The sequence below is a fragment of the Caloenas nicobarica genome, chromosome 4 (assembly GCF_036013445.1).
Source record: "Caloenas nicobarica isolate bCalNic1 chromosome 4, bCalNic1.hap1, whole genome shotgun sequence".
NCBI classification, from domain to species: Eukaryota; Metazoa; Chordata; class Aves; order Columbiformes; family Columbidae; genus Caloenas; species Caloenas nicobarica.
Genome location: NC_088248.1, coordinates 2,755,262 through 2,770,623, shown reverse-complemented (window position 1 = coordinate 2,770,623; position 15,362 = coordinate 2,755,262). Strand labels below are relative to the sequence as shown.

The following is a 15,362-nucleotide window of genomic DNA, read 5'->3' as shown; positions in this document are numbered from 1 at the left end:
ACTCGGAGGGATCATTCTTCTGCATAATTCCTAAATGCTTTTGCTCATGCAGAATGTAGTTAAGCTGTTCTGTCTGCACATTTATGAGAATGAAAAAACACCCTTGCGTGACAATCTTTGAAGAGAGAATATTTAAATTTTTAGCTGAGGTCTTTCTGTTCGTTTCATTTGTTTGATTGTTTTTATGAAGTCAAGTAAACCCAACCTTGTGACAAACAGCTGCAGTCTTGGTCAACAAAACAACAAGTCACCAGTGACAAACACATACCTCTGTTAGGAACGATTTGGCCGTCGAAGGGTTCATTATAAGAATAGCCCGTCTCAGAGTATCCCGGTAGCGGTTCAGTTCTTCTATTCGCATAGTGGCAAAGAGTCCCGTGATCATTTTATTGATGTTATTTTCTACTTTTTGCAATGCTACATCCATTCCCTGTTGAGAGATTTTGTCCAGAAACTCTTGTATGCCACGGATATCTAGGAAAAATCAAAAGCCGAACAAGATGTTAATTTGTAAGTGGAAAAAAGACACAACTGTTCAACTCATCTCACAGAAACGTTTTGTTCGGTGTCAGGTAGACCCCTATAAGCTTTTACTCAATATTCCTTGGAGCTCTTCCCGAGCTCATGGCATTTCTTAAAGTACTGTAACAGCAGAAAGAACGGCCACACGTAGCTAACCATTAGGAAACAAACTGACAAATATTAATATAATTATATTAATACTCTGAAGTATTTGACTTCACGTTATGGCAAAATAAGATACTTGAGAAGTTCTGGGTTTCACACAAGTCCAGCAGCTCTATCGAGGAAATACGAGGCTTAGACATTCTCACCTTGATCTGCGTGGTTTTGGCTACAACAGCAGCGTAAGGAAAACAAAATTCAGTCTCCAGGGCAGAGAAAACATTCTGTCCCCAGCAGAGATGTACTAACTAGAGAGCATTACAGATCACCATCCTCCTCCGGCACCGCGCGACACTTCAGATTACAAAGAAATAACCACAGAACAGCTTACAACCAAACCACCCAAAAAACCAGTTCAACAGGGTTAGTCTTAGAAGTCCGACTATCACGATCGGCGAGTTGAGTCTCTTGTCTAGAGCTCTAAAATACCGTGACCTGGGAAGAAATGGTGTTTTAGGCATTTAAGCTATTTTAGGCATTCAGCCCGTTCTTCAGACACTGGTGAAATACCAGGATTACTAAACACTTGAAGAATAGTTGAAACATAAATAAAACACAGGCTCGCCCTAAAAATAAAATTCCATAAGAGAATCAGATACTAATTACAGCTTCTATTTAATATCTAAATCAGGAAAATTAAATTCAGTCTAATCAGAGATGTTAGATTTTTTTTTTTGGCACTTTAAATACCAATTTAAGAAGCAACAAGACTTGAACTGCTACAAATATGCCTAGTTTTATGCAAATGATAAAATAACTTCTTTTCACTTTAACCCCTTCATCCTAAAGCACCTGAGAGTTGCTCAACATCCAGAAAAATTGAAAAAAAACCTGGAAAAAAACGGCCAGTTGGAGTCATAATATGAAAGTACAAGGAACATGTGTAGAAGGGATCCAGATACACTATCAAAATACTGGGGAAAAAGTTACTTAGGCTACGAAAGACTTTTAAAAAACTTATATTCTATAGCATAAATCCATATATTCTTCTCTGACACCAGAAGAGGGTAAGCAGGAAGCAAAGTTTTATTTCTCCTTTCAAAACAAGAACATAATTTCGCTTGACCTGAATTTATGAACACACTGGGGTTATTGGCTGATATTCTGTATAATCTGTGCTGTCCCAGAAGCCAGATTATGGGATCAAATGGCTTTGTTTGCTGCCGCAAATATCTGCAAATATAAACAATGAAACAATTATATTGAATCTTCAGCAGATGAGGGGACAAAAGGGACAGAGGTCCAGTATTATCCTACAGTTCTACAGTTATTAGGGTGACCATGCCAAAAGCACAGTATCTGTGTGATATGCTTTTAGGAAAACAGCACCATTCTAATGGAAAAGATACCAAACCGGGTGGCATAAAACTTCTTTGCTACTTCTGCCTTTGGCATCGATACAACACAAAAATAACTACAACACTTTGCTTACACCTCAGCTTACCCAGTAGAAGAACGGAGCTACTGGTGATGCTCACCTGCTGCTGTGGAACAGTAGACAGCACATTAAAACACCCTGCTATTTAAATGCTATTTCAATCATGGTGCTTCCAATATTTCAGCAGCAAGTCGCTAGCAAGGATCATATTCCAGGCGTATGCCAAAGAACAGATGCTGCCCCTGAATGGACGGCATTATCTTTCCTGCGTGGATTGTCTGAAAATGGCACGTATCCACACGGCGCTGTGGAATCGGCTTTCTAAGAGATCAATTCCTTCCGCGGCAAAATCTGGCAAGCGCCCTGTGCCACAGATGGCTCAGCTGCCGAGACACAGGACCGTTCGTGTCTGGAACACAGGTGTTCCTCGCCCTGAATTTGCTAGCCAACCTGTTGCCCAGCCAGGAGATGCATTTCTATTTTCTATTTGAACGAGATGAGTCACAGTCATTTCCAGAAACGCAGAAGAGCTGCCCATTAACACTAGTATTAATTATCCTCCCTGGTGCTGAAAGCCAAGGTTGCCACACAAAGACAGAGCAATGGTAGAGCCAACGTTGCTATCTCCTCTCCCAGCCCAGTGTCATTATTAGTATTATGTTTTCTGCTTTTTCCCTGTACAACCATCACTTCCACTCCACACATGTGCACGAGAACATTGGACCATTCTGCAGTCAGACACTCAGCGTCAGCCATAGGGTTAAACCAAGCTGGAAATCATAATAAAAAGAAATATTCTCAAACGTTATCTTTTTAACCAGAAGCATGGCTGATTTCAGAGGTCCTATACCTAAATCTCCTTAAGTAACCAACCCAGCAGGAACACTCAGACCTCACCCAACACAAATAATAGCACCATTTAATGGAAAGCTCCACACTTGTGCGGAGCCAGGTGATAGGGAAAAGGAACCAGTGTTGTTGGGGAATCGGGAGGACTTAAGGTCTGCAGCTTTCCTTGACACCACGTTACAGGAGAAATTGTGTTGTTGCTCTCTTTTCATTGGGGTCTCTACACTGTATATGTGATAAACATGGAATAAGCAGATTCCTGACTTGCATGACCTGATCTTAATATAAAAAAAACCCCAACCAACCAAACAAAAAAAAACAATGAAAAAAAAAAGTGATCCTTCCACAAAGGTTTTTTTTTATCACTGGATCAGATGTTTCTCTTACTTTATTCTCTCTGGCCCTGTGTAACTTTCCTTCGGAATCTCTGATTCTATGCAGAGCAATAATTTCAGAGGGAGCAAGCCCCTAAACCATCTTGGGGAATTCTAATGATCAGGATATCCTAGAAAAAAAATACGCTACAGTTCAGGCATCTCACACAGGAAAACCAGTATGTGTTAATATATGCACTGAACGTTTTATAAGCTGTACAAAATAAACAACTCACATGCTAAGTACCTCTTATACCCTTATTAAAAATGAGACATCTACAAGTTAGAAATAGATGCAAAGTTCCTAAAAAAAAAATCAGATCGCACTATGACCAGGAGAAGAGAAAGATGGCGCTATTCACCAATGGTAATTACTTAATCCATCCACCTCTGTCATTGTATTCAACCTAAACAACAAGGCGCTCGCTCAGCAGTTTGGTTATCTCAAACCTGGTTTGCAGTTGCTAGATCATCCTCCCTCTGATACCATTTTATATCTGAGAATATTCTCCTCATAGTATCCAGATGATAAATACCAACTGATTCAGCTGTTGCAGTAAAGGTGAATGCACCCATCATAAATATTTACTGTCTGATTTACAGAAAAGACCACTTTATTCGTCCAGGTGATGAGAAAAGCCATTGTGTAACAAATGGCACTGTTCAAATTCTTATCGAGAAAGCTTTCTAAGTCTGGCGCAGTGATTCTTCCTTGCACAATGACGGCAACTATTAATTATGGAAATGCACAGTACACCAAGGAGATGTGCAGCTCCGGGCACTGTCCTGCTTAAAGCCCTGAGCAAAGTGTTCGCATTCCTGTGCACGTGTTGGTATTTATTAACATGTTTAGGATGTAGACCGAGGAAAACAACAATTCAGCATAAGGATTCAATAACAGCCCTTCATCCTGCTTGCCCAGCAGTGGGATTCCCTCTCATTAGTCAGCTTATATGTAATTCGGTGAACCTCCAAAGTAAAAAAACCAAACAAAACCACATAACTCTGTCATATTAGCATTTGGGAACTGTGAAGGAGCAGTTACCTGCACTAATTCAGCTGGATGATCCAGCTTCAGAGAATACAGCAGTAGTTCAAACTCATTATAAGGAAATTCAAGATCGTATGTTTCATTACATATGAAATCTCATTTACATTATCAAAATTTCTGGAACCTAGCAAGTGGGGATGATATTTCCTGGGGGAAACTGAAAATTTCTAAATGGTAAGAATGACTGTTTTTTCCTCCCTTGCTTACAATTTTCTGAAATGTCACACATCTGGGAAAAAAAAAAAAAAAAGAGACAAATTTTCTCAAATTTCTTAATATCATCCAGTTGAGAATAAGGAAGAAAAATATACTTATACACCTTTTTTCCTTTGTTTGAAGATGCTTCCTTTCATACCGTAATAAAAGCAAGCAACTTCAATTTTGTTGTTTGACATGAACTACAGCAGCACTACCGCAATGTCTATGTAATCCTTATTTTAAAGGATCGCCCAAACGTCGTTTACATGAGCTACTTATTTTTTCATGTCATGTATCAATTATTAGAGATTATCCTTTAAATAAGAAAAATCAATAGTCTGAAGTAGCTGAATTAATGTTGAGGGAGAGAGATTAACTTTTGCAGTCTCCTGCAAGACTTATGTTTCCAACCTTAGTGGTGATTCACACAAGATTTCCCCTTTGAGTTTCTCGGTTTTTTAACTGGAAAGAAAGAGGGGGGTGGAAAAAAGGCAAAGGGTAAAAAAGATAAATAAAATTGAAGCTAGAACTAATCCTTAAGAGTATCAGCTGCTACCTGGGCTTCTCAAAAATAGAAAGGGAGTGAGATTGTGATCACCCCTCACTTGAGGAGGATGACAAGGCAATATAGAATATATTCTATAACTTTTGACTGTGTAACCTGCTTCCTACCTCTTCATTCCATTTCTTTTTGACTACGGTTTGCATTAGAGATTTCGAAAATGCTTCAAGTAAAGCAACCTCTTGCAAAGAAATAAATTTTCCTTGACTTGTGCCTCCAAAGATGATAATGGCTTAGAGCCTAGAGCTGTTTATCTGCAGCACTTACTCTCTTGTTAAAAATCACGCCGAACTTGAAAAATTATACTTAAATCCTATGAAAGCGATGCTGATAAGCTAAGATTTAGAAATAACGTAATAAGTGTTTTCTAGCTTTTTCCTGTCTCTCTGCCTCCTCTTTTTCTTGACTGGTTAAACTGAAAATAGAACTTCCCTCTGAGAGTTTTATGATACTACCTGACATTTACGATGTTATTATACCTAACTCATGCCCTTTTTGCCAATGGTGGTATCGTTTCTTCCATTCAGTATGGAAAGTACTTTGTTCAATAGTTTCCTCGTTTGATAATTGTTCGTTTTACTTAGCTGCCAAAATGTCAGTTTACAAACTCAATTTTAATACTTTTGAGAAGATACTAAAAAAATGCGTTGAGAGGTGAGAAATACTTAGCAAACAGTAATGGAGATCATTACAATGCTCAACTATTCAAATATTCTTAAAATAAGTCACTTTTCTTCTGATACTTGCAGACTGTGCATATACAAAATAAATCTCATATCTCAGCAAACCCTTGAGGTACCATCTCATTTAAAGCAATTACCCATTGCGCAGATTTTAGGAGAACCTCTACGGTTTTATTTTGACCTCGGCACTGAAATTCTAGGTAAAATAAAAAAATCTGGTCTTCCTTACTTAATAACACAGATGGCTGTCAGGCCAAACCTTCATATACTTTATCCATTCCATCCTTAAAGACAACAACATGAGCAAATGATAAACCCTCTCTTACCTTTCTACATATTCACTTATAGCTCCTGAAATGCATTTCCCCAACTACTCCATGATTAAAAAGCAGAAGTGTGGCTACTGTTCCACTAGAGAAATTTTATAGAACAGTTACCTCGGAAGTTGAATAATTTTAGTGTCAATCAAAATATATATTCAATTTCCAGTGGTAATGTCAATCAGCAAAAGCAAGTTGTTACGAAAGTTCTCACAAACAGCTGCTAACTTGCAATATAATTAAGTGACTCATTAAAGTTACACAGATGAAAAATACATGTTCCTTTCCTTATCTGGTTGACATAACAAATACTAATGGAAAAAAAAAAGTTCAATAATAAGCTTGAATTAATTATACGTTTATTGAGGCACAGTGAAGTAAATGAGTACGGGAAGTTGGCAAAGAGCCAGATGAGTAATAAACAGTTTTAAGACTGTCTGGAGACTGACTTGAGAATATTCTAGTCATCAGGCAGCTGAAAACAGCCTCGGGGTAATTATAAGCATTTGCAATCGATTAAAGAGAGCATGATTCTTTTATGAATCTTTATTAAACTTGCATTAAAACTTTAAATGATCTGAAAATGTTATGGTTTCAAGCACATCTTCGTCAGTGGTCATCATTTCTGGAAAATGTGCTTGCAGGAAAGTGTCAATGGAATTACTCTATACTGGTTTTAAAGGAGATACTGGGAATCCAGGGCCCATACACACAGATAAGGAATCATCTCAGACCATCTCCCCTCTTACAACACAGCAAGCACCACTAACTTCATCCTTTCCTGGTGCACGAATAACCTGAAACCCCGTGTATCCGCTGCTAAATAAACATAGTACTAGTAGGAAGGTCAAAAAACTGTAAGTAAAGATACCTCAGTCCTGGAATCAGTAAATATCACATAAATCAACAGCGATGGTGCGTATCAGAGGCATATTAGGTTGAAAACACAAGGTTTGGACAGAGAAGTCGAGTATAACTTTTTTCTTTTTTAATATGAAACATAGAAGGGTTTTAAAATATTACTGCCACGACTACGAAAGAGAATAGGAAATAAGACAAAATTCATTCTACAGAAACAATCTTATTCCCCCTTCTTTTCTAGATAAAGCGCAGAGTCTTTCTGTCTGCTTTGGCACCAACAGAACATTAAAAATAAATGTTTTCAAACAGCTAGACTTTCTCCCTTTCATTTTTGAAATGCAGAAATACCTGCACCGTAAACTGCGCAAAATTCACGTTTATGATCTTGATCTCTTCATGAAGAATTTACTACTACAAAAAAACACCTACGCATTCCTGGAAAAGACAGTGAACCGTAAACTGCGTGAAGAATAAGACGTGAATTACAAAAGCTTGAGCCTCGTCGACACAACCAAACCAACAATGTGCTGAGATTCCAGGTCAATCACTCTGCTTACATAGCCTGGGCTCACACATTCAGATCTCAAATGACTCCTTCCTTTGTTTTCCTCTGCAAATGACTTTTAACGTCCTCACATGAAATTTTCTGGAAGAAAACCAGATTTCAGGTCCTGGGCAGGCCTTTATCTTGTCTTACCTCAAGGAACAAACCACAGTGAACACAAGGGGACTGACTGCACTATTTTCACGGGGAGTTTGATCCCAGCTGAGCGCAGGGATGAGGGAAAACCAACTCATTCCGATTTTCTCAAATTCGTCTGAATTTATACACTAAGGGCAAAGATGCAGTTGTAGTAAATGAAATGCAAACAAACATCACCTAAGTCTGTGCAAGTTACAATCTTCTGGTTTTTCACCTCCTCACTCATTAACTGTTCCTGTGTGTTCCCATCACGTTTGTTACTAGCAAGGCTCTCCCGCTGACAAAAGGCTACAGCTTTACTAAAATCTTTCACTAGTTACTCAACTAAGTCAACAGCAGTAAAATACTTTATTATTATCAGAGCGTCTTTCGTGTTAGAATAGCCAGGCTCCGTACAATTTTACTTTGAAAAAAAACATCAGTTAAAAACTTACATGCCAATTATTTCAGAAATGCATTTCTACATCACTTCTTCAACACCCAGCTGCGTATGACTTCATGAAAGAAGTGCTTCCTTCAAAGGCTTTGTTGGTAAAGAACCTTCAAGTAGACTTGAATCTTCTAGCATTCATATAGCGGATGCGTTAAAATGTTTAAACTGAAACAGCGTTGGTCTTGATACCAACCCGCGAGGAATGCCACTTGTCAGGCACAATTTGCCCTTAGTGAAGCCATGCTGGCTGTCCCAAATCACATCTTTATTTTCCACAAGTCATATCGTCCCTATCTGCCACATCTGGGGCTGACGTGTCACTGAATGAGCTACTGGTGCGAAACTTATTCCATGCAGACAGTCATTTGTGTTACAGAGGTCACACCATGATGAGATTCTTACCCAGAAATCAAGGACAAAATGACATGGTGTCTGAACTGCATTCTCAAATTCAGTAACAAAACTTGAAACATTTAAAACTAGTATTTATGAATATGATTATTCAAAAATATTAATTACAAAATTTGCTTAAGGATTTTTTAACTCAAAAATACATGCAAAAATATCTTTCGGCTGGCAAGATTACGGTCTTCTTCATAGGTACTTAAATGCACAAACTCATAAAACACGAGCAAAAATACTCCTTGCTGCAAGCTTTTTGGATTTCTGTCTGTGTGTGTTTCTCATCCTCTGGCTAGCGCTTTTAGGTGCTGCTTTGTTATAAATAGTTCTCCTATTCATCATTTTCTATCATTCTAATTTAAGAATTTATTATGTAGCCAGGGAACAAAAATCAATAACACCTGACCTGAATGAACCAGATATTATTCACGGCAAACCGCTGAAGTGAGCATTTTTCCGTAACTTAAAGATTTAACTTCGAAATAAGTTTTTAAATGTTCATCCAAACCGGTCATGATTATTTACGAATAATGGATGCATCTGAAGAAAACAGGTCTGGTTTCAAAGCAACTTTCCATCGGAAAAAAAGATCATGAAATTAGTTAGATAATGCACCTATACTAGAGAAATCTATCCAGCTCTCCTCTGAGCCATGGAAAATATCTGTACCGAACGCGGCTGAGCCACTGAGCTGGATGGTGCAGTCTCATGATGCTGCCGTCTGCGTCGCACTTACTCTATCAGGCAACAACCGTCAATTCAGCACCTTTCAGGAACAAAAAATGACCTCAAAAAAGAAGGAACATTGTCTTCTCCAGGCCCTCCTCCTCAAGTTCTTCACTCTACAGAAGTTCTCACTGCAAGTTTTGCATTTATGAATAGCAGCTTGTTCTTGCCAAGGCCTCTGACCTACATTCGCCACTGCTTCGGCTTCTGGCCATCAAATATATGCCAACAAACGGGACAGATTCATCATGCAATAAACAATTCTACAGAACATAAAATCTTACTCGTTGCCTCTTGAATTGTCATCTTATATTTCTACGGTCCAAAAAACAAGAGAGCTTGCTAAAAACTTTTATGCTTCATTAACGCCGGCAGAACACAAAGCCAGAAAAGTTCTCAATTTATCAGCTAACTCTGACAAAGAAATTATCAAATAAACCTGTAGACATTGATGGATTTTAGAAATAGATTTCTCTGAGGTGCTGCAAAATGCTGACAGAACCATAAACGTTCACAAGCAAAACATAATCTATTGGAAGACTATAAAGATGTAATGGGACTGCCTTCAGCAGAATTATGGATTCAACAAAAATCGCCCCGCTAAATAAATACTTACCATAGTCAATATCGTAGAAAATAATGAATTTCTGCCAGGCGTATTCCGTGACCACCCTCAAGATGACGTCGTTCAAGTAGACAGGGGGGCGGACAGAGAGGGTGTAGTCGTCGTTGCGGGTGCTCCTGGTGAGCCCACAGCCGCTCCTCGGCGTTCCCGCCGTCGAGCGCTGGATGAAGAGGTGAGGGATGTGCATGGCGTCCGCCAGCGACTGCAGGGATCCTGCGGACGTGCAGCCGATGGAGCTGACGAGGGCCAGGATGCCTTGGTTCATCAGGTCACAGGCTGGAAGGAAACATAGCGAGATGCGAGGTGAGAAGGATTCAGTGCGTAGGGCCTAGAGAATCATGAATGTCCTGAGTTGGGAGGGACCCTCAAGGATCACTGAGTCCAACTCCTGTCCCTGCATTGACAACCCCACAGGTCACACCGTGTGTCTCAGGACGTTGTCCAGTCTCTTCTCGAACACTGTCAGGTTGGGGCCGGGACACCTCCCCGGGGAGCCTGTTCCAGTGCCCAGCACCCTCTGGGGGAAGAACCTTTTCCGAATGTCCAGCTGACCCTCCCCAGCACATCCTCCTGCCATTATATTGCTGTTGAAACATTGGAAACTGAAACCCAACGGGTTCGATCAAGCGAAATACGGATAAAATTTTGCACATTGAGTAATTCAGACCTGAAATTCATTAAAATCACGAGGCTTCTCCGTCCACGTTGAGCTGTCTTGTAGTGAAAGCTGGAAGACTGCCCTGTCCACCTTGCCCAGAAATGATTTATCCCTTGGAAACACGAGCCACCCCTGGGCCCTCTGAGGAACATTTAGAACTGATTCCAGCTACCGAATTAACATGACGACCCAAGGAGACAAGCACTCTTCAAAGTCTAGCACAACAGCTCCATTATTAGAATTTTGCATTATACAGAGAAAACTTGAAGAAATAACAGCTCAGGCTCACTGTCAACTTTTGAAGACAACCGAATATGATTATGTACATCAACTTGTCCAAGCAAAATCTGAGTTGCTTTTGGGTTTTAAGAGATACGAGATATAAACAACAATCTTACGTAACTTTGGGTTTGTTTTTTGTTTTTTTTTTTAAAAAGCTAGTCTTACAAGTAGCAAAATATTTTCAAACTTAAGTGAGCAGTTTATATACATTTACTCCCCTCACTTCTGTAAGACAGGCATTGAGTTGTTTATGCAAGAAATAACACCTTGTAATTAAGAGTCCTGTTAATGAGGGCTGAGTTACATCAGGCAGTGACAATGACATCCACATTAATACCAAAGGTGTTTATCATGATTAATGTTAATGCAATCAATAAATATCAAAAGAATTAATAATGATTAGGTCTGTAATTTTGAAGGATTATCCTGTGAAATAAAGCAGAGTTAAGTGTTTATATTGGGTCTCTAACAGACTTGAGATCTTGAAAGAAACAAGAGGGGTTTGTGACAGAATTCCCCAGAGCACACCCAAGGCTCATTTTTTAAATACTCAATTTGCCACTGGCAAAACTACACGTGCAGTTAACCTGCGTTTACAGATGTAAATTAGGTAATGGGATGGTAAAGAGTAATATCTATTTACCTACGAATATCTAATACTAAACCGTGCAATTACTTTTTCTTTTTGCAGGAATATTCTGTGCACACAACAGGTGCAGGCAAAACTCAGAAACCCACATGTGAGAATACATTCCCCTAAAAATACAAAAACATATTTCAGTGCCAGACCTGTTGTCTCGTATCATATGGCTCTTACTCACAGTGAGTAATGTTTGACTTTGCAACCACTATTCAGCTCAATGGGAACGTCTACAGTGTGTGTTCCCTCTGTATGTGCTCCAAGTAGAGCTCAGCTTTTGGGCCAACTTCTGGGCTTCAGGTTAAAGGTAATTTATGTTCAATAACCACAAGTATCCTTTCTCAGAAAAGTACTAAACATCATTAATAAATGGACAAAAAAAATTATCAGTATCTCACAAGTTTCTAATATTCAGAACATTTCAAAACCATCTTATTAGCTACTCATCTTCTATGCTGCTTGTTACATTCTTCATCATCACCTTCAAAGACAAAAAGCTTGTCAAGTTATCTTTTGGGGAAGATGTTGTATCTCTTTCTTGATATGGTTCTCCTGCATCAAGTACTGCAATATCTATGTTGCATGTGCAAGTGACAATGCTACTGCTTGAGAAACTAACTATTTTTTATTGATATATTGATCTATGCATCAATAAATACCTGTAGCAATCTATATGTCAGCAGATATTCTTGATAGGTATATATAGATGGACAAAATTGTATTAGATTTTGCAAAAGACTGCTTTTAATTCAACGAAAATGTAAGTCTATGTGGTCCTGATGCCACCTGTTCAAACAAAATATGCATTGTGACCCTCCAGTCTCTCAAACATGAATTTTAAAATATAGCAGAATCAAAATGCATTAAAAAATTGCTTGAAAATGTCTAAATTTCCAGGCACACTTTGAGACGGAAAATAACCAGCACACTACTCTCTATAATGCTGTGAAGTAAGAAACATGCTTGTCGTGAAAACTGTTATATTGAAACATGAAGGGGAAGAAAACAGCACGGAACATTTAGCTCCACAGGGCCGAATGCTAATACTGGCAAACAAACTGAATAAAGGATTAAAATCTTCTCTCTTGACACTGCACCACATTTGTTACAATAGCCTCAGGACTGAAGTTACCAACGTGGCTCTTTTTTCCATGCTACGCTTCTAAGAATTGCATGTGCTGGACTGGGTCAATATGCACTTAATTATCCTCGCAAATGGACCTTATTCTTGTACACTTAGAGACTATTTAATACGCAGAGTTAGCTGCTGGAGAAAGGGCTGTTATCTCAGAGCCAGGCTTTTCTAGAAAACGAGCGTATGAATTGCTGAGTTCGCCTCCAAGTCAGTCTGAATGGATTATTCTTTGAACAGAAATATAATTTCTACAATATATACACATGCAAAGTAAAGCCTATAGGATATGTCAAATTACCACGGATGATATTCATATATTCCTTAGCCAAGAAGAACTTGAAAACGGTCTTGTTTAACCTATTCATCAATGACCTGGATGAAGAGACCAAGTGCACCCTCAGAATGTTTGCTGATGATCCCAAAATGAGAGGAAGGGCTGACATACCAGAGACTGCGCTGCCATCCAGAAAGACCTGGACAGGCTGGACTGGACAGAGAAGAACCTGAAGAAATTCAACAAGGGCAAGTGTAGGGTTCCTGCACCTGAGGAGGAACAACCCCCGGCACCAGTACAGGTTGGGGTTGACCTGCTGGAAAGCAGCTCTGCAGAGAAGGACCTGGGAGTTCTGGTGGACAACAGGGCGACCATGAGCCAGCAATGGGCCCTTGTGGCCAAGAGGCCAACGGTACCCGGGGGGCATTAAGAGTGTGACCGGCAGGTCGAGGGAGGTGAATCCTCCCCCTCTACTCTGCACTGGTGAGGCTGCACTGGAGCACTGGGTCCAGTTCTGGGCTCCCCAGTTCGAGAAGCACAAGGAATTAGTGGAGGGAGTCCAGCAGAAAGCTGCAAAGATGATCAGGGCTCTGGAGCATCTTTCTTATGAGGAAAGACTGAGAGAGCTGGGGCTGTTCAGCCTGGAGAAGAGAAGGTTAAGAGGGAATCTTATCAATGCTTCTAAATATCTCCAGGGTGGGTGTCAAGAGGATGGACCAGACTCTTTTCAGTGGTGCCCAACCATAGGATGAGGGGCAATGGGCGCAGGCTGAAACACGGGAGGTTCCATTTGAATATGAAGAGAAACTTCTGTACTTTGAGGTACCAGAGCCCTGGACCAGGCTGCCCAGAGAGGCTGTGGAGTCTCCTTCTCTGGAGACAACCTGGAATTTCATCCTCCTTTCCATCACCCTACTTGTACTAATCCACAATCAAATCAGGATAAACAGCTGATTCAAGGGGCAAAATAAAACAACAGGTGACTTGAGCACCTACAAATGGACGTTAGGCAATCAGAACTTCTATACAGCTTTGAAAATGTAAGTTGTTATTTCTTGTTTACTTTGAGAATAATATGCTGCTGGCTGCTCCTCAAATCCTTTCTTAGTTTCAGGATGCTGGTGAAGACTGTGTAGTATGCAAATCCCCTGTTGCAAGGGGTAAGGAATAAGGTTAAAGTCTGGATTTCTTTCACTGAGATATTCTGCTCCCTCCTCATCAACTGGCCACGCTAACCACAACCCAATTTTTTAGTCTTTGTCACCTTTAAACAACAGTCCCAAAACATCAAGGAATTCATTGCAGAAAGACAATCTACTCACATGGAAAAAAAAAAAAAGCCATGAAAACTTACAAGAAGTTTAAACAGATAAACTATAGGTCTTTTAGTTTGGTGTTCATAATCTAAGATGCAAGAAGTAAGGATAAAATGGGATTGTAAGACCCATGATCAAGTGAGTCTGCCTTCAAATTTTCAATAAATCTTTTTAGTCACTTTTGGATAGCATTTTTGCTCTTGCAAATTATTTTTCCTTCATAACACAATGGTTCATCCCAGACTTAGAAGTGAATTATTGCAAGATGAGTGAGAACGCATTTTTAATATATCCTGAAATCTGTTCAAAAGGAAATAAGGGTAAGATGGGAGGGAAATATTATTGACTGGATTTTAAAGAATATTCTCTTCTGCAGTGCAGATAACAGACTCTATCCTGATCCTTTTCTTGATAAGGTTACAGAAAGCCACTTCATTTACAACTCCTCTGTAAACATCAGCCAATATTCCCCTCCCCTCCACTACATTATACACAACTCAGACTGCTAACAGTATTTTAAATTCACTTGTAATTAACCTTTTAGGGATTTTAGTTTGTTCTGACTGTAAAACAAACTTATGTTTGAGTCTTAACAGCTGTGCTTCCTAAGCCTTGGGATTTCTTTGTTTGGGAAAAATAATCCAAACTTCTGATATCTCAGTGTAAAAAAAATGTTACCAGAGAGCACATTTGCATCTCTGTTGCACAAAACACCACAATCGCTTTTAGATGTTTTTATTGAAAAGCATTTTGTGAGTCTTTTTTGGGTCAGATTTCTTCCTGCATACAGGCTTTGCCGATTATGGTAATGTTAAATCCATCGCATTAAAATTTAATAATTCATCTGAACCTTGAAAAAATAAACTAGCAGCCTCACAAGTTTGGAGTGAGGCAAGATGTATACACAAAAGGATGCAACGGGAGAGAGCTTGAAAGAAGCAGAGCTTGCAAATGCTACCAAATGGAAGGATCTGCAAGTTCTCTTTTTGGGCAAAAGTCCAGAATTACTTATTTTTTTTTTCCCCGCAAGTCAACCTGCAGCTCTTCAGTTCTATGCAGAGTGCACACGTCTCGCCGGATTATCAAGTCAGGCGGAGAAACAGCTGTACGACTTCTTGTATTTATATTTTTCAAATCAGTTTTCACCCTGGTATTCAACAATTGCACCCATGCTGTGTCTCAGGGGAGTGATAACTCCTGGCCCTTCG

The 15,362-nt window shown here is 39.5% G+C and overlaps 1 protein-coding gene across 2 annotated transcripts in view; it reads right to left on the bottom strand.

Moving 5' to 3' along the window:
* The window catches only part of GRID2 (glutamate ionotropic receptor delta type subunit 2), a 570,960-nt gene that overhangs the window by 227,586 nt on the left and 328,012 nt on the right, over positions 1–15,362 (bottom strand). Inside the window, exons 3-4 of one of the 2 annotated variants that reach the window (XM_065634052.1) lie at positions 9,841–10,125; positions 269–474 (exon numbers count right to left, since the gene is read on the bottom strand). In XM_065634052.1, the coding sequence (XP_065490124.1) occupies positions 269–474; positions 9,841–10,125 (491 nt within the window). The remainder of the gene's footprint in view (positions 1–268; positions 475–9,840; positions 10,126–15,362) is intronic. The other variant, XM_065634053.1, reaches the window with a different exon arrangement.